We start from the raw sequence: 19721 nt of genomic DNA, 5'->3' as shown, positions 1-19721 counted from the left end.
ATAATCACAGATAAAAGTCAACTTTACCCTAATGCAGACTGAAGAGATGTAATGCTTTCAGGTAGTTAAATTGTGGTTAATCTTTCCATGGGATAACATATTGAAAATAAACAACTTAATTTTGAAACCTACAATCTCACTACAGATTTGTATCTAACTGGACATGGTGAGGATGAAAGACGGTAGATTTTTTATTCTGTCTCTATAAACCTCCCAATTAAGAAGAATATCATTCATAGCTGACCCCAGAGAACCTGAATTATATTTCATGTGTAGTGCAACAAGTCAGTACATATAAAATACTTTATACACTCTCAAAGAGGCAACATTGATTCATCCGTAAAGGAATTAAAACTAAATTGAACATAAACCTAATTTCTTGTTCTGTTCTATCTGCTCACTGTAAAGTTGGACAATTTTTGCAGAATATAAATTAAATTCAGTATTCTGATAGCTGTAGAGTAGCTGAAGAGTTTAATTCCCTCTAAAAGTATTTTTTTTACTTTGTCTATTGCTTGCGAAGTGTGCATGCCAGTAATGAGATCCAGTTTTAAGGGGAAAAAAATCCAATTAACACATGAGAACAAAAGAAACAGGTTTAATACTCTGGAAGCTAGCTGTACTGTAATTGATTTAGAAACACATACTCACACTGGAAAAAATGCTACTCGAGTAAGCAGAAGGCATTTTTGTTTTTTCCTCCATTTAGACATTAAGCTTATCTTGTCTGATTTGGGCATAATTCCCTGTCTGTAGTTTTTCCTTTTTTGGTTTTTACTTGACAACCATACTGTGCTACACCGCTAATACCATTTTTAAGAATGGAGTCAACTGCTAATGTCATATGGACCCTGTATGAATGGGTCACTTTATATAAAGTGATTATGGGCTGTGTGAAGGACATATTGGAGGCAACATTCATGAGAAGGCCCAGCAGCAACACCACACTTTAGAAATGTTTTTTTCACTGGGTTATAAACTTACTGCAGCATGATACTAATAGAGCGTGAAATAATCATACCATTTGGTGTGAAGAAAGCTTTGCCAAACACTGGAGTGTCAGGGTCTGCTGAGAAAATTACATGCTGGGCTCCCCTACAGCTGCCATTTTGTCCATTTAAGGGAAGCCGTGTGCTTCACTGATTTGTCCTGAAAGGCTAACTACTGACCGTTGTCTTCCTTTCTTAAAAAAAACCCACTCTATACTGATATTGCAATCATGCTTTAACCTGCTTCCGAGATAATGATTACAAAGCATGTTTGCAGCATTTTGATTATGTAACAATCGTATTTTGTACATTTCCAGTGTAACCTAGACTGCAATTCAGCAGATTCAGAATAATCTAAAGGCAGCAAAACAATCTATGATTTCCTTTCCTTTTTGTTCCATAATGGCAATGAAGAAATTTATTAACTTCAATCAAATCCCTCCAATTCAATTAGCCACTTTCTAAATTATTAGAAAAGAAGTAACTGTGCAAACAGCAGACATAAGGATTTTTTTTCTTTGTTTCTCCACCTGCTGTTTCATCAGCACTTTTGCAGTCAAGATTCCTCTGACTGAAGAGTGCTTCAGATTGTTTTTGACTCTTCAGCTTGCACAGAGCTGCAAAATCGCCCACTGCGGTATGGGAACTGCAGTACAAGTGTTCTCCTGTAGCTCTCTCTGCTCGCTTGCCGTATCTGGAGTATGTGGTCAAATCAAATTTTTAAGCACTGTAAGAGTTTTTGACACTGGCACTATAGATATAAAATTTGTAATTCCGACCTGTGACACTGGCAGCTGCTGCAATTCACAATTGGCGGACACTGCTCTTGGTGCTAAAAAAGAAGTGTTTTTCCTCTCAGGCAGGTTCTCGCCATTCTGGATCTCGAAACCTGGCTGTGTTCTGTCTTTTTTTCTATCCGAGTTCCTAGTTGAGCCCATACACGCACACGTTTTACATTTCGGTTTTTATGTGAAATTTCCATATGGTTCAGAGGTGCGAACATTTTTTATAAAGTTTATGTATGCCCAATATTCATTCAGAAGAGGGTTCAGTTGAGTTGATGTAAAACAAAATCAGGTGTAGTCCAATGATCAGGGTTATACAGCTCTGCCTTAGAATGTTGTTTCATTGGAGAGGTGGTTGTCAAATTAAGCCTTAAAACAAAATCTTTCTTTTATATTTCATAGTGGCTCCAATTAGAAATGCTTATCCCCAGAGGACATTAGCCATTGCTGACTGTTGTGGAAACAGCTCATTGGATTTGTACTTGAAATCACAATGCAGATGGGATGGCAAAACACTGCGCTAGTTATTCTCAGGAGATGTATTTTGGATGGGTAGAGTTGAGGAAGTGCAGATCACAGTTTTACCTTTTGTTGTTAAAATGGGGGGTGAAATAACATATTGCCTTGCCAAATTATTCATCAGATGGTTTTTACCCCCTTTTCAGTACCTGATTATCAAGAGCAGGACATTTTCCTGTGGAGGAAAGACACCGGGTTTGGGTTCCGAATTCTGGGTGGCAACGAGCCAGGAGAACCTGTGAGTAACACATTTGCTTCAGGATTCATTCTGCCTCAACAGAAGAGACTGGTAGAGGAACTGGGTCCACAGGTGCATCACGTCAAGCAAGACAGTAGTGAAAATCAGCCAGATCCAATTCAATCAGAGCTCCTTTCCTGACTGCAATTAAGCCTAATAGAAAAGGCTGTGGAAGACGAAAGCCTAGCAAGAGTTGCATTTTATATCCCTTTGCAACCATGTATCTACTCTGTAAAAAAGAAAGAAGCAGTTATATATAAAGCACTTGGCTTGTTTGTTCTTAAGATGTGATGCATATAGCTCTTGACGGCTCAAGAAGTACATGCAGAAAGAAAATAATTAAGCCCACGAGTTTTGTCTATTGTGCTGCTTAGCTTCGTCTCCAAAAGCAAGAGGATGTCTTCAATAAAAAAAAAGTGCTTGTGTGCTTAAGAAGGCTGTTTAATTATTTATCCAATTGAAATGCTATAAAATGATGAAGTTTTCTTTTGTATATTATCCATAACCATTATTTTCACTTAGCTCACGCCAATCAATGGGAAAGGGCTGTAAAAAAGGAGAATTTTGCTGAAAAGGATTTTGGAAAAGCACAAATTAAAAGTGATCTTACTGTCATGGATAATTCTCTCCTTCAGATTTATATTGGTCATATTGTGAAATATGGAGCGGCCGATGAGGACGGACGGCTAAGATCGGGGGACGAGCTGATCTGTGTGGATGGAACCGCTGTTGTAGGCAAATCCCACCAACTTGTCGTCCAACTGATGCAGCAGGCTGCCAAGCAGGGCCACGTCAACTTGACTGTGAGGCGCAAGACGGCGTTTGGAGGTAATCTAGATCCAGATCTCTTTTTGTTAATGGCTGTGGCCCATGGCAAAAAAAAAAAAACGACAACAGAGCTTAACTGGTCTCAGTGAACAATGCAGCTCTGTTGAACCCAATGATTGAAATGTCTGCTGTTACTCTAACTTATTTCCCCGAATGATAAAACAAAGAAGTCAGCAAGCAGAAGCTAATTTAAAAGTTAATAGAAGACACTTACAGTAAGTGTTGGTCTCTACTTTGGAGTTAACAAATGACACTTAGGAGTTAATAATGACAGGCTGAGTTTTCAGAAGTGCATTTTTTACTGTTGGGGATCTTCTTAACATTAGGACTCTTCCTTTTTTAAACAAATTGAAACTTTAACACAGCATAAACCTTTTCCAAGTACAGCATGCTATGTAGTCTCCTTAAAACATCATTCCTGTAAGAGGGTCTTGTGTACAGGACTGCCATAGTACAGGTCTGAATTACTGCATGGAAGCCATCTATTAACTGCAACTTTAAAGGAGTAGGGCTTCAGCCTCTTATTGACATTTTTAGGGATCGCTGTTGTTCTTGGAAGTCAACCAATAAACATAGGACAGGTGTCCTTGTCATGTTTATAACCCTTCTTAAGGTCTTATCGGCTGTCATATAATTTTCAATATACAGACCAACTGAAATCCATGGAAGATGAAACCATCAAAGCTTTGAGGTGAAACTATAAAAAGCTTCTGAAATGCCATGGAAATCCATTTCAGGTGATTGTCCATAAATCTGACAGGGTAACCTATGCTGAAGTCTTCTGAGGTCCATTGTTGATTGGCACAGTAGGTAGTGACACTGAAGACTGGGTGAAGGACACTCCCTCAGGTCAAACACAACTATATGACTGAAGTTAAGCATAATGTAGAGGAATACATTTGCAACGTTTTGTAATGAAACCTGTCATTTTTCAGGTAAAATGTAATAAAATGCCCCCCCTAGGTTCTCCTAAAGGTACTAGAAATATAAAATAACAATAATACTTGGTTATATCATTAACCCTTGGGCAGCCATTCCTGGTATTATTACTTCCCTATGTCACTGCCTTTGAGTTATAAATAAATCCTATGAAAAAATCATTCCTGCTGTGAATGTTTTTCAAATTAATTTCACTTTATTGCTTTTCTTCTAAAATTCAGCACTTTAATGAAATTCACCCTTGTGTTTAACATATCCGTAGATTTTGGCGGACGCATTGCACTTCAGCGCTTTTATTAACCCTCAAAATCTCTCATCGAAGAATGAATTAGCCAAGATTACGCACCACTTCTACAGAGTAATGAGAATTAGCTAAATGAAGAGTGTGTGGGTTTGTGTTGTTGTAAGTGAATGAAGAAAATTATGTCTGTAGAAAAAAGCACTAAATATCTAAGACTGAAATAGAAGAGATATACAGATGGTAGAGGAAAAAATATATTTTCTTGAATTATTCCCTTTGCAGACTGTCTTTAAAGGGTGAGCAAAGTAAAGGGGAGCCCTTTGGAAGGACCGTCTTTTTGCTGCGAGTTAGTTACAATCTTTCTTCCTCTTTTCCAAAGTATCCAAAGTGGACGGTGATGTCCCGGCCTCGCCGGCCTCCTCCCACCACAGCAGCAACCAGGCCCCCTCCCTCACCGAGGAGAAGAGGACCCCCCAGGGGAGCCAGAACTCCCTCAACACGGTGAGCTCGGGCAGCGGCAGCACCAGCGGCATCGGCAGCGGCGGGGGCGGCGGCAGCGCGGTGGTCAGCGCGGCGGTGCAGCCCTACGACGTGGAGATCCGCCGCGGGGAGAACGAGGGCTTTGGGTTTGTCATCGTGTCCTCAGTCAGCCGGCCCGAGGCGGGAACCACATTCGGTAAGCTCACGTGCCCCCTCGCACGCGATCCACCTCTGCCTCCCCCAGCCGCGTGCTCCTGCACCTCCATCAGTGTGGTTATCCGTAGATCCAGCTGTCTGACAGCCGCACCTTTGCTTTATCAGTTAAGTCTGGATATCTGTGATTGTGAACTTTCATTTTTTCCGTCCGTGACGGGCCCTCCCAGGAACCTCTTTGTGTGTAGCTTGGAAGTTTGGAATCTGTTGCACTGAAAATCCTCAGGCCACCATTCAAGAGAAAAGGTACTTTATTCTGTCACACCAGATTCCCTCCAGTACCAAGTCCAATATTGAGTTCAAATGGAGACTCCAAGACTCCAAGTTTCAGCGCTCTACGAAGGAGCCAGCAGTTCTGCCTCTCTGCAGTTCTTCCACAGAACTGCGGTATTTAGTTTGCAGCAGATTCCTAACTTCCAGGCTACAAGCAGGAGGTTCCTGGGAGTGCCCCGTGACACCATCCCACTTTAAAGGTTGGAGGGTGGTAAACAGTGGGGAAGTAACACCAGTGGTTGCATACAATTAACATGTTGTTTAAACATGTTTAAAAAATGGACCAGTGGTTACCCTTCAGTAAATATCACCGCTGTTAACGAGTATGCCTACTACTAATGGTTAACGTTATTAACCTCTCATTTTTAAAACATGCAGTGAATCACATGTAAAGAAGATCACATTATTATTTCCAGAGAACTGAATAAATAACTTGAATATGGATTTATAACTCATTCACACATAAATACACAGCATGTCCAAATGTATTATTCATGAAAATAATTGATACCATATTCCAGATAGGATTATAATATTGTGACAGTCATCATTCATTAAGTGAGTCTGCAGTAAATGTAAGTAGCTTCTACTAGAAAATGTTTTGTGTGGTTATATACTTAATGTGCAAACGGAGTTTACAAACCCATTACCTAAAGAAACAAATTTATAGGAAAATGTGGAATCCTTTATGTGTACTACAGTTCTGTCTACTGTGTGAAAGCACTTTATCACACAGGCTAAGCACTTTCTACTCTAACGGATCCATTCAATGTACTTTTGAAGTATTCTAATAAAGAAACAAATATGATTAAGTAAATGCTATGATAGTATGGGTATTGAGCTCACCAGAATATTAACATTTTAAGTCAAACAGGTGTCACAAAGCATTGTTAGTCTCTCCACTGTCTGCAAGATATTTCAGTTTAAAATGCAGCATTTTTGAGAAGAGGGAAGCACAGTAGAGATTAAATAGCAACCCTTCATAGCTCATGAACCTCAGGAACCCGAACTGGTATGCTTTTGCTGGCTGTGTCCACATTGTTGCACAAGATACAGAATACTTCAAAAGTCCATTATGTGGTCTGTTGATTTTCTACAAACCTGGGTGATTTAATTGTTGAGCAGGGTGTGTGGGACTGGCTGTATAAATGCTTTCTTAAGTGATGATTTACATGTAAATGCTTCTGGATATGGTATGCAAATATAATACACTGGACATGTGTGGCTGCTTCATACATTCTGCGGCTGCCTACCACCCTGCATGGAACATCTGTCTGTCACTGTGCATTGCCTGTCTATTCCTATTACTGTGTGGCAGTCCTGTACCTTCACTTTTTGTGGTCTTGGGTAACTATCTGTCAAGCTCTTGATGATTCTTGCCCAGGAGGACCAAATGCATGGTGTAGCTTAGTGTACTTACAATGGAGGCTTTTTTGTGTTAGCAAATCACATTAGGTCTAAATGAAATAGAAGCTGAAGCCCAAAGAAGAAAACATTGGCAAGAAAGCTCTATTATAGTTTCATCCGAGCAGGATCTATTGATCTCTTCTGTTTGGAAATGACATCCAAAACATTTCAAGTCAGACTTCTAGAACAGCTCTATATGCCAAATTAAGAAATGTTTTCCCTTGTCAATTCATTTTTCATTAAAAGCATCACTGCTTCATCTGTATGAATGCTCTTTTCTCTTAGCAATGTAAAAACACCTGTGACTTCCATTTGGCAGATTCTATGCAGGGCCTCATATTCCGCAGATCCTATTCTGGAAAAAAATTAAAAGGGCTGGAGGTATTAAGCAGTCTCTGAGAAAGGAAAGCTATGACATACTGCAGTTGTTTGGTGCTTTATAATGAAGATGATACGATCCCCTATTTTAAGATGTTATTATAAATATAACTGTCAAAGGAGAAAGCCTGGGGGCTGCACAGATAAGCACTATAAATAAAATCATTGAGCACTGTCACTTGTACTCATTGTGGTGCTACCGTAGATGTCAGCGCAGTGCAGTGCCTTGGTTAAGGGTAACTTTACCAAGATCCTTCCTTTTGAAGCCAACATATAAAAACTAACTCTGGTCCCTCGAAAGTATGTAACTGTAAAGGGAATTCACTGCTATCTTTTTATATTACAGAGGAAAAAAAACAGTGCTGTAGTGATAAATGTATAGTGTGCTATACAGTGAGACGAAGGTCAAATGTTTTCCCATCCATTACGTTGCAAATATTTTTAGTAACCATCTAGTAACACTTTCTAAGTGGCTCAGTCGTTGGCATTTCCCCACTGATTGTGAAGTAGCTAAAGGCTGTTTCAATGACATCATGCTGGTAAACTCTTAACAGAATGACATCTCTAACTTCACAGTAGAACAGTTTGAGTGTGAGTGTCTATATAGAATACATATTAACAGTAAAAGATCTCAATGGGCTGAGCGCATCTTGAGTGATCTATCCATTGCGGTGCTCTTCATGTTCTTGGCCAATACTTTTCTTTAATCAAATGCAGGTTTGGGTCTGTCCTCTATGGGATTTGCTTGGTGGCTCGTGTAATTAACCCTTAACCTTCTGTTTCCCTTTTCCTGTCCTTTTCTTTTTCCCCTTTACCTCTTTTTTTTTACCCTAATTGAATATAAATGTGTGAATTACACCAACAAACACTCAATAATGCCAAAGCTGGAAATGCATGTGTGGCCATGCCTCACAAAATAGGTCGGATTATCGAGGGAAGCCCAGCGGACCGCTGTGGGAAGCTGAAAGTAGGAGATAGGATCCTGGCTGTTAACGGCTGTTCCATCACCAACAAATCACACTCGGACATTGTGAACTTAATCAAGGAGGCCGGAAATACTGTCACCTTAAGAATCATTCCAGGAGATGGTAAGTTTATCTGCTGCACTTTATTCAATCACTCACTATTGCTCGTGATGCATTAAGGGGTTTCTAAGAATAGAAAATTGTTACAAGACCTGCCTCTTCATGAAGTTGAAATATGTTATGTAGTATGATATTAAACACATTCGAAAGCACAGTGCTGGAGTGTTAGAGCTGCATTACTGGAGAGTGTTCATGCAAGAACATTTTTTTAAATCATGTCTTAAGGGATAGCATGCATGTTTTTCATCAAATGATGTGAAAGGATTAACTATTCAACAACTCACTGCTTAATTAATAAAGCTGTGTTCTTGGGAGAATATTGAGCTGCAGGTCTGTTGCATAGATTTTTCTTGCCTTGTACTGACTTCATGTAACAATAGCATCCCAGAAGAACTCATCTGAGAGTCATCATATAAGGACTACTGGCCTCCCACTCTGTTCTTCTCTGGGAGTCTACAACTGTCAAATTTTTAAAAAGAAGGAAAGAGCACAAATTGCAAGGAAGAAGGTCATTTTAGCTTTAATAACTAATATGAAAATGTAGTCTGAAGATGAAAAAGATATTGCTACCTCTCCTGCAGGCCTTTGTGTCATTTGTCTGTTCCAGAAATGGCTGTACATATCTGAACTGAAAGCCATGAGTCACTCCACTACATATTGTGTGTTTCATGAATTAGAAAAGAAGAACATTGTTTTAACCTGTCACCAGCTATAGATGTTCTGGGCCTATGAAAACAGCAGCCTTTGCAAAGTTCACATGAACTCTACTTTAGTTTTAAGACTAAATGCTCTAGAGTTTCGAGTGATTGTAGCTTAATTAAGCTAAAAAGAAAAGGCTAAAATTAGTTAGCATTCAGGCTTGAGTCAGCTATTAAACAAAGTGTGGCAGATCGTCTTTTTTGCCTGGTTGGTAAGAAAATAGATGCACCAATAGATAATAAATGAACTGCAGCACAGTCTCCACCACAGAAAAATATGTATTTTTATGATACTGAAATGGCATTACTTTCTCTTCTGTATGCAGAACATTTCTTAGACTGAAGAGCGTACCACTGTCAGGGAACTAACCAAATTAGAAATTAATGAATTTTGCTGATGTGCATGGCTACTGGAGGAAAAATCGGATTTACATTAAAATATAATGAATAATGTGTATTGCGTTGCGGAGGCTTAAGGCTTAATGCAATTTCATTTGCAGGGGAATGCACCATCACTGATTTCTTTTTATTTATTTTCCCTGAGAGCTTGTAATAAAAAAAAGACCAAGTCTGATATTACACTGTTTTGGGATTGTATGAGAGAGAATCTCATACAATGAGAAATCACCCCTGTGATTTTGTAGTACAGGGGCTAAAAAAATCTGTAACCCAAATTTTGATTGTTTTTAATTGAATGTTTTCAGAGAATAGCAAAATTGACATATTCTGAGCTAAGTGTAATAAGTTATAGCTGAGAATAAGAATTGTAGGGCTGTTTCACAATGCTTGTGATTATGCTTTGCATACAGTATATAATGGCTTCTTTAGCACAATTTAGTTAACTTGAACTGTGAAACTAGTGTACAGTATATACTGTATATATCTTACAAGCAGTGTCTTTCAGGGATCTAGTGTTTTTCATGAGCAAGCAGTTAGAAATTATTATAATGTGAAATTATTCTAGCCCTTTCACAGTAACAGAAAGCCAACCTGTCTATGCAAACGTCTAATTCTTTTTATGCATGTATAAAGTAAATGTTGAGATGCATATGAAGTCCTTGTAGGGCTCAAGATAATATTCAATTTTGCATAATTAATTGTTTCATAATTCATAGAATAAGTTTGTATGTTTCTGACAATATATGTGTTACAGCTGACAATTTACAATGTGCTTCTTTTAAAAAAAGTAAAGCGCAATTTATAGATATGATTTTGAACCCAGATTCCTTATTTAAGTTTCTGGCAAACAAAAGCTTTATTATTCTTGGTCACTGGAAAGAAATAAAGATTTTAGTTTAAAGAGTTTTCCTGAGTTGTAATCCGAGTTCTTTAGTCACAGGGAAAAAGAAAGCATGCAGCATGCTTATTGGATTGATTTCTGTAAATGTTCACATACTGTATCTAGTGGCAGTGAATTATATTTAGAAGAAGATCGATTCGTATCCATCATCAGTTTTCTGTTCTTGGGTGTGATTTCCAGGAGAGAAGGACATTTTTATTTGCTTCCCCAACTGTGGAACAAACAAGAAAATGAGCACTCAAAATGATATACAGTATGCTTTGTAAGAAACCGTGGTCTAAATGTCTAACAAGGGATATCACATATTTACTGAAACATTTAGGGATCTCATGAAATCCCTGGTTAAATATTTAGGGATTTTATGAACTCCCTAGTGTCACATTCGTACAGAAACATACAACTTATTTTGTGAGAAAAGGCTTGCATTCCAGTCTCAAAAGATGCAGTGCTTTAAAGAAAGAATGTGCTGTGGTGCCACCATAATTTTACACCTAGTGACAAATGACTGACCTGAATATACATTTCTGCAAACTTAATATCTTCTTTTTACTTCTAATGTTTTTTTTTTATATTATCTATGTTAATGTTAGTTAATATTAATGTTAACATAGCTTAGCATTTTTTTTTGTGTTTTATTATGTTTCAAAAACTACATTTAAAAGCTTTAGTATACTGCTACATATTATGAATCTGGAAAGGCTACAAGGGAACAGACACTGGAAAAAGAATTTGAGTTCAAATATATCTTCCTCATAATTTGCATGTTTGTTGCTGAAGTTGAGAAGACCGGAAAAGTGCCATAAAGCAATCAGACTTGATTGGTTCAAATTCTTGTGCTCTTAGTATACACAGATTTTTTCCTCCACTTTAACTGTGTTTCTCTTAAGGTAAAAGAGCGCTGTTTTACTGCTGTTTATTAGTTGAGTTTTCTGCAAGAAACTGCTTGTGTGAATTGACAGCATGATTTAGCCATATCAAAATACGGTGTGACAGTTAAATAAAGATGTGCTGTATGCAGAGGCTAAAAAAGAGATTTTATTTTACTTTTGCAAAATTAAACATGCTCAAGATGACTCTTATCCTTAGAACCCGCATGTTTTTCCTCAGAGTCCTCCAATGCGTCTCTCTTGACTAATGCGGAGAAGATTGCCACCATAACCACCACACATACACCTCAGCAACAGGCTGCGCCAGAGACAAGGTAAGCAGGTGGAGGGAGGCCTATTACTGGGCAAAGACCATTGGCAGTTTTCCTCCTCCCTTTCAGAAATATTGACCATGCTTTTGAGTTTTCCCCTGTACCCCTTTCCACATTGGTGCTTATTTTGTAACAACTTATTATATTAGCTCATTACACACAGTTTTAACCAGGAAAGTCATTTTTCTTTGCAGGAACAACTCAAAACCAAAACAGGACACTCTGTTTGAATTTAAACCCCCTCAACCTCCAACCACAGCCACAGCACAATCTCAAGCTCAGGTAAATGTAATTTATTAATGGTTTTTACACTTTTTTTGTTTTGTGGGGCTGTTCTAATGCTGGTCTACTGGTAGGTGATGTACTGCTGTTGAATTACTAAGTGACAATACACCGCTGTTTGAACCAGCCAGCCTTCAGCACTTGTTTGTAAAGCACAAATTACAGTAGGCCGTATTATGTTTTCAGTTCACATTCTGTACTTTCAAACCAAATTTTTAAAAAGCTGTTTTAAATCTAAATGAAATGCATATGCAGCTTGGTTTTTTAAGTAAAAAACATTTCAGTGTAACAATTTAAAGTATTTTTTTAATCTGTTTTTAAATCATGGGGAACAAATTGTCAATTTCATTAACAATATTACACAAAATCATGTTTCAGACAATATTAGTCGAAGCCCCCTTTTAGCTCCCTTACAATGTTCTGTCTGCATAAATGATTCCTTAGACTTCACAGTACTTCAGTTCTATTGATTATGTGCATCTTCGCTCAGTGGTGTCAACTGTCAAGAAAAAGAAACAATTTCCTATAAGGATTTCTGGCCAGGAGGGGTTTGTCATTACTTTTCTGGTCTTTTCCAAGTCATTGTACTCCAATGAGTTTGGTTTTTGTTTTTGTTTTTCTTTTCAAGGATACAGAAATTTACTCTGTTGATCTTGAAAGGGACTCCAAGGGTTTTGGGTTCAGCCTGCGTGGTGGCCGAGAATATAACATGGATCTCTATGTCCTGCGGTTAGCTGAAGATGGTGCTGCAGTTCGCAATGGGAAAATGAGGGTATGCTTTCCTTCACCTATCTTCCAGCTTCCTTCAGCTGGTGTACTGGTTTCACTGCTTTCTGGTTGTGACCTAGTTTAATGCAATAGCACAGAGAACGATCCTTGTGTCTCTTCAGTCTACTGCCCTAAGGATAGTTATGTCACTTTATTGATGGTGACTGTTAAGGAAGACTGATTCTGACACACTGTTCTTTGGAGAAATATAATATTGGAGATTTACCAGCTAGAAATGAAGAACTAAATTATCTGTACAACAACAGCAAAAAATGTTCATGCCCTTTCTTTCTGTGAATTATTAGCAGGATACTTAAATGTGTTGTAAACGTGTTTGTTATTAAATCTGGATATCTTGTAGTTGCTGCTCTTAATTGTGACTAGCATCCTTTCCTAAAAAGATGCAAAGTATCTTTAAAAAATCTTATACAAAGGCTATGCCTATTCCTGCTCTTTCTTAGTGTTAGTGTTTTGTTTTATTTATTCTGCTCTTAATGTGCCCTGTTCTTTGTGCTGTGCCTTTTGTAACAGGTTGGCGATGAGATCCTGGAGATCAATGGAGAAACCACAAAAAACATGAAACATTCCCGCGCAATAGAACTGATTAAAAATGGGGGCCGCAGAGTCCACATGGTTCTGAAACGTGGAGATGGCTCTGTGCCTGAATATGGTGGGTCAGTCTATGAAAACCTTCCTTTCTCCCCTGCCATCACTCCATGAAATCTGTCGGGATCTAAACTGGGAAAATCTCTTTTCTCCACACCAAGCCCTGTAGTTGCTACAGAGTGGGTTCTGAGTTGTCCATAGTCTTGTCCTGTGCTAGATTTCCTGAGCTGGGATAAAGTATAAGGAGGAATCACAGTGCCAACTGGTTACAGAGGTGCAAGAGGCACGATGTCTACTGTGCCATAGGCTAAATGAAGAACCAAATTCTACTAGCTTCTACTTTTTCAAATTGTAGTACTCGGCGATTTGCATTTCGTGAAACGTACTGAAAGGCATTTTCCAGGTTGCACAACTTGATTTATTGCATTTCATGGCCTAGACAGTTCTGAAATACTTTCTGGTGCTTTACTTTGATAATAAGCAACACCTAATTCACATATTTATAGTATTTATTGAAATGTCAACTACTGAATTTGAGTTTCATTTAAATGAAAAAATAAACACAACCCATCCTTATACTCTATACTCGTTCAAAGGGAAATTGCAATACTGTATTTCTTTTTTTCCACATAGGTCATCTTCACTACCATTGAGTAACTTGTCACCTGCTGTAATTTTTCTAGAAAACTGCCAAACTTGAAGGTCAACTAATCCCTAATGTAACCATTCTTTTTTGCTATCTGACCTTTATAAATTATAATAGTATTATTTAAGATTTATATGTTAACCAAAAAAGGACAAAAATCCCTTTTCTGTATCATTTATGGAAATGGGTTTTATTTTATATTAACCTTTTAGACCTTTGATTCCTAAATGCATGTAAATTGTTTTTGTGGCATATGGGATTAGTTACCATTTGAAATGTCCATTCCTGTAATTTATTAGGCTATCAATGTGATGTGATTTTTTTTCTTACATCGGTATAGCTTGTCTGTGAGGTTGTCTATTTTTATAACTTTTTGTACTTTTTTAAATCCTTGACTGCCTAAAACAGTTTTTCTTTATTTTAAATGTAGATTGTGAATTAAGTTTTGTGCACATGTTCTTTTGTCTTGTGTCTCTTTTGCCTGTTGGGACATGGTCGTCTTGCTGCTTGGGTCTCTGTGAATGTTGGATTTTTCAGTCAAAGGGGTATTGCCTGGACAATCTTGCTCTATTGAAAAATAAACGCCTTTTTCCATAATAAAAAAGAATAATTCTTCTTTCTTCTATTTGGAGGATCTAAACCTTCTGCTGTTTTTTTCTTTTTTTCTGTTTTTTTTTTCTCTGTTTCTCTTCTTCCTTTATGCTGGGCTCTTCCATCTTCCTTCAGCGATGATACCTCCCCATCTCGCTGCATGTATGAGAAATGACAAGCTGGGGGAGCCTTGTTTCTACCTTATGGGCCATAATCAAACTACGGTTTGTAGATGAAATCAGTACATTAGGTCTCTCTGTGGTGTGGCCTGATTCACTGTCACCCGTGCTGTGCTTCATGCTTATGAATCCATTCATTCAATTCGCACTGTACTGCGTAATGGCTTTCTGTGCGCTGTCAATGATAAATGGATTCATGCATTACCCCTCGCATTTAATTTCTGGAAATGTCCACTCTTTAAATGCGACCTTTTCTTCTTTCTTTTGTCTTTCTTTCCTCACCTCATTAATATTATGACACTCTCTTGTGTTTGCCTTCTGCTGTTTTAGCTATTACCATTGTGCTTCTGAATATTTCTCAGCCTTTTTTAACAAAAACAGTTGTGGAATCCCTTTTCGCAAGCTGCTTTAGTAATACAGTGATCTACGTGGCATCTAACGCTCTCTAAATTGGATACATTGGGGTCTGTTTCCAGTCCGAATTTGATTTTTATCCACAGGTAATAACAGAAGCGTGAAACTTAACGAGCTGAAATTGAATAGTATCTTATACATCCAAGCCTTCTTCCTTGTGTGAATCTCTTCTTGCTAAACCTACAGCCAGAAATTAAAGTGGCTCTTCTGAGCCCTTTTCATATGTATGAAGGAGATTCCGCCTGATAATCTGTCACATTCAAAATGTCTAACACAGGATGTATAGGAACAAACCTCTCTTGACTTATGCAGCGCAAGCTCACCACAGGGATCTAAACGTGGCATTCATTGAAATAGGACAGTAAAATCTTGTGAAAATCTACAAGATGAAATCCACAAATTTAGCTATATAAAATATCACATTTTCTTTGATTTCTCCCTTTCTTGATATGTCAGTATTGATCTAAAATACTCTCATTTGCCTAAATAGTCACTGGGCTCCAAAGCAGAGATTTAAGCAATAGGATGTTTTTTAAATGATTGGTACAGTTTCACAATTATGAAAGAGCAAGTCCAATACACACTCTAAATACAGTTAATTGCATGTCTTTAATGGATTTTTGTACCTTTAATATGTGAACAAAATTGGTATATTTTATGGCAAGGTCATTAGAGGAAAACAGTCCAGAGGGATTGATCATTGTGTTTATCTGTAAAGCCAGGCACTTACTTGCTTCAGTGTATTTCATAAAAACACATTCAGATCAGGCCTCTGTGAATTTTCAGAAAGGATTGCCTATGATGGTGGCTGTGATTAAATAAGTCATTTTAATCCACTTAACCTCAAATAAATATATACACAGACAGGCGCTCTATCAAGAATACTTCATGAAAATGACAAAATCAGTTTTTCCATTGAAAATGAATGTAACTGCTCTTTCTGAAATAATAAACCATGGCCTAGTTCTAGCACCGTATGCATTGAAAGAAGGACATTTAAGTAAACACATTATTGTAAAATGTTATTTGCTGAAATTACATTATAATATGTAATTAAATTATTTTTCTGTTCATACATTATTTCACTAATAGCATAAGTAGTACATAAAACTTGAAATAAAGGTTTTAAACATAACACTAAAATAAGGAAAAGAAAATGTGTTCTTCTTTAAAAAAAAAATCTAAACAAATAAAATTGATCCTAGCCTAGAAATGTGTATCATGCAAGTCAAGCTGTTGTAAATTTAAGAAAGCATTATCTGAGTATCTATTGTCATTTTAATGCTCATGAACTCAAATAGACACTAAATATACTATTTATTTCAGTTTAAGAAAAAAGTGATGTACCTTTGCATTTTACTTGCACACTGTATTCTGTTGCAAGTTAAAAGAGGCTAATCAAAGGGTTTAGAATATCTTTGACTGACAATCAGAAGTTGAAAACTTAAAAAAAAAATGTGCTGCATTCATAAAAGTTAAATTTGAACACGTATACCCCTAAGGGTGATAATGTTTTCGACTGCATAGATAAAATCAAGTGAAACTCAAAAATCTTTAACTGAGATAGAAAATCTTGTAAGTATTTTTGTTAGCAGCTTTGGCCGTTTCACAGACGCTCTTGCATTTTGCTTCTGGCTCATTAAAACTAATACTTTGCTGTATACTGTGGTCAAAATATAATACAAAAAACTAAAACATTTGCTGAACTTAATCTGGAAACTGGCTTCTAAAAATGTTAACATCTTAGTAGTGTGTATCAGTGCATAAAGAAAGCATTGAACAATGACAAGTGCTCATGTGTGACAAAACCCCTTACTCTTTATGTATGTTACAGACGCCAGCAATGACAGGAACAGTACCACCGCAGGTTCACAAAATGTTTCGGAAGTGAAAACCTTGCCACACAACAGTCGATTACACCCATCATCGGAGTCCAGTTATCCACCAGATCTTCACAAATCATCACAAAATGAGGACAAGAGGATGAGGTATCCTGCGGGCAGCAGGGAGCATGGCAGATACTCCAATCACCACCACACATGGACCAGTCATGGAAACTACAAGAGCCACACGCATCGAAGACACCGGTCTCCCGAACACAGGGGTGGGCACAGGCGCCATGGGAGGAGATCGGAAGAAAACGGAACAGCCAAGCCACAGAAGGGCACAAAGAAGGATGAGAGTCCCGGGAAGAGGAAGACTGAGCACCACTCGCACCACAGGAGACACCGTTCTCCTGACAAAAGACGAAGTGGAGCCAAGAGTGTTGACAACACCTTCGACAGGAGGCGGGAAAGATCGCCGGAGAGGAGGAGAGTGTTCTCCCCTTCCCGAGAGAGGAGGTCCCTGGACAGATATGGGGACTCAAGGCGATCACCAGAGAGGAGGCAGGATTCTTCTCCTGACAGGAGGAGAGCAAAGTCCATGGACCGAAGACGAGAACACTCTCCGGAGAGCCAGAGGGACTGGTCACCTGAGAGAAACTCCAGGGAGGACAACTTTGGGAGAGATGCATCACCTGAAGGGAATTACAAGAAGGAGGTGTTTTTAAGAGGCAGGTCACCAGAAAGAAACAACAGAAGTGAGAATATGTGGAAAACCAGGTCACCGGAAAGAAGCTCCAAGAGCGAAACCTTGACGAGAGCCATGTCGCCAGAAAGAAACTACAAAAAGGAAACCCCCTCAAGAGGAAGGTCACCTGAAAGAAAATACCAGAGCGAAAATTTTGTAAGGGACAAGTCTCTTGACAGGAGTGACAGAGAGGAAAAATTCCTGAGTGACAGGTCACCTGAAAGACATTACAAAAATGAAAATTTAATGAGAGACCCATCGCCTGACAGAAGTTACAGAGATGACCAGGTCCTGCCCAGAGTCAAGGAGTACAACACATTGAAGTCCAACACAAGCAGAGGTTCCAGACCACTCCCTGAGCCTAAGAGAAGGCCCTACAGAGAGAGCCACAATGACCTCAGCATCTGATCTCATTTCTCCTCATGACCCCAGCCCCTCTGCCCTGGAAGAAGTGGAACCTGGACTTTTGAAGATATTAAATTATTGATTTGAGTTTCTTGTGTTCCCAGAGATTCAAAAATTACCAACATTTACAGCAGAAGTACAATCTGAAAAATGCATTCTTTGTTTTATTTTGCATATATGCTTTATTCAAAATTTTACCGAACAATTACAAGAAAAACGATTATGTGCCTAACAGTATCACAATGACATTTTTTAAATGATGAAAGAGGTTTTTTTGCAGTTGTTAGATGAATTCAAATTCCTTCTTTTTCCAGAGAACCCTTATATGCGCCAGACTCTTTCTGACCTCTGGTGCACAGATATGTCATACGCATGTCTTAAAACTGAATGGTTTTGGCTACTTTTTTGTCCTTATCAGTGCCACTGTTTTCTAGCTATCTGATCACAATATAGCACAATCCTGCTTTGGTTTATATAGTTTTTGGCAGTTTGCGGTATATGTACATTCAGAAGTGTTCATTTTAAAGGAATGAAGAAAAAATTAAAATAATATATTTGATTTATCCTCTTGAAAATGATGTCTAATATTTATATAAATTCAGCACAGAAATTAGCACATTTTAGATTTAAGGGGCAGTGGTGATTCACAGTCACATAAGTAAATGTTACCTCTTTCATTCACTCTTCGCTCTGTACTGCTGTATGCTACTGTTGAGAGAACTGCAGTAGTGTCTGTCTTATCTTCCAGCAACGAAGACACAAAAAAATGGTAATATCCCCTTAAAGTACAGTAGGTTGGGAGCTCTTCTTTTATACTGAAACTATTTCCAAGAAGACACAAACAAAAAAAACTACTGATTATAAGAAAGTAATGGTCGGATGTTTATGCTATAGTGGGGAAAAAAGAGCAGTACCAGGACTATGTTTCTGATCTCTTTTGCAGAATGTACTGCCATTTCCTGAGCCTTTAAAGATAAAACCCTTATGAAGTGCTTTTTTTCTGGAGATAAAAAAAAACGGAAAGTCTTTTCCCAGTTAATGTTGTTAATGACTTTAAAAATGCACTGAAGTAAGGTGGTAAAACGGTCGTTTCCGAGGACAACAAAAGAAATTAACTTAAAACAGAACTTCTGGTTGCAATGCCTCAATGCAACTTTATCTAGAACGATCAGTGAAACATCTTTGAGTTATAAATGACAAGCTACATCTTAGTGTTGTGTGGTCAAGGTCTGTTGTGGTACCAAATTGAGAAAATGATTGCTAACTGCCTCGCTGAGCCATAATGTTTGCCATTACTGTCAGACCACTACAGTAAACTGCTGCTTTACAGTGCATTAGTGTGTATATGTGTAATGTTTCACATTTTTCCATGAAAAAAACAACAAAAGCATTGCAAGTTTTATCACTGTTGTTGCCATGGTACTGTAACAAAGTTTAATGGCCAACCATCCTGTGTACAGAATTTAATATGTAATTAATAGAGCCTGTTGGGAAAAAAAATAAAATGTTGCCTTTTTCTTGTATAAAAGAGAATTTATGATAAACCTTAGCTGTGAGGAATGTGATTAAGTGTTTATATTTCTGAAATGGAACACATGATTCATGGGAAATATTTTAATGTATACTGAATCAGGTATGTAAAGCAGTTTTAAAATGGAAGACTATATAAGTAAATCTGAAGCTTTTTG

The 19721-nt window shown here is 37.9% G+C and overlaps 1 protein-coding gene across 16 annotated transcripts in view; it reads left to right on the top strand.

Moving 5' to 3' along the window:
* Positions 1-18596, top strand: part of magi1b (membrane associated guanylate kinase, WW and PDZ domain containing 1b) — a 183333-nt gene extending 164737 nt beyond the window's left edge. For 12 of the 16 annotated variants that reach the window (XM_088636255.1, XM_088636253.1, XM_088636263.1 and 9 more), the window contains 9 exons: positions 2440-2531; positions 3167-3359; positions 4919-5215; positions 8175-8378; positions 11481-11574; positions 11766-11853; positions 12482-12625; positions 13153-13291; positions 16892-18596. In XM_088636255.1, coding sequence (XP_088492381.1) covers positions 2440-2531; positions 3167-3359; positions 4919-5215; positions 8175-8378; positions 11481-11574; positions 11766-11853; positions 12482-12625; positions 13153-13291; positions 16892-18036 — 2396 coding nt within the window. In that variant the 3' untranslated portion in view covers positions 18037-18596. Of the gene's footprint in view, positions 1-2439; positions 2532-3166; positions 3360-4918; positions 5216-8174; positions 8379-11480; positions 11575-11765; positions 11854-12481; positions 12626-13152; positions 14484-16891 lie in introns of those variants that run through there. The other 4 variants (XM_088636267.1, XM_088636262.1, XM_088636266.1 and 1 more) reach the window with 3 other exon arrangements.
* Positions 18597-19721: the final 1125 nt, after the last annotated feature.

Source organism: Lepisosteus platostomus, chromosome 6, assembly GCF_059453375.1.
Source record: "Lepisosteus platostomus isolate fLepPlt1 chromosome 6, fLepPlt1.hap1, whole genome shotgun sequence".
In the NCBI taxonomy this organism is placed as follows: domain Eukaryota; kingdom Metazoa; phylum Chordata; class Actinopteri; order Semionotiformes; family Lepisosteidae; genus Lepisosteus; species Lepisosteus platostomus.
Note: the sequence above shows the minus strand (reverse complement) of the source record. Positions and strands in the feature narration are given on the sequence as shown.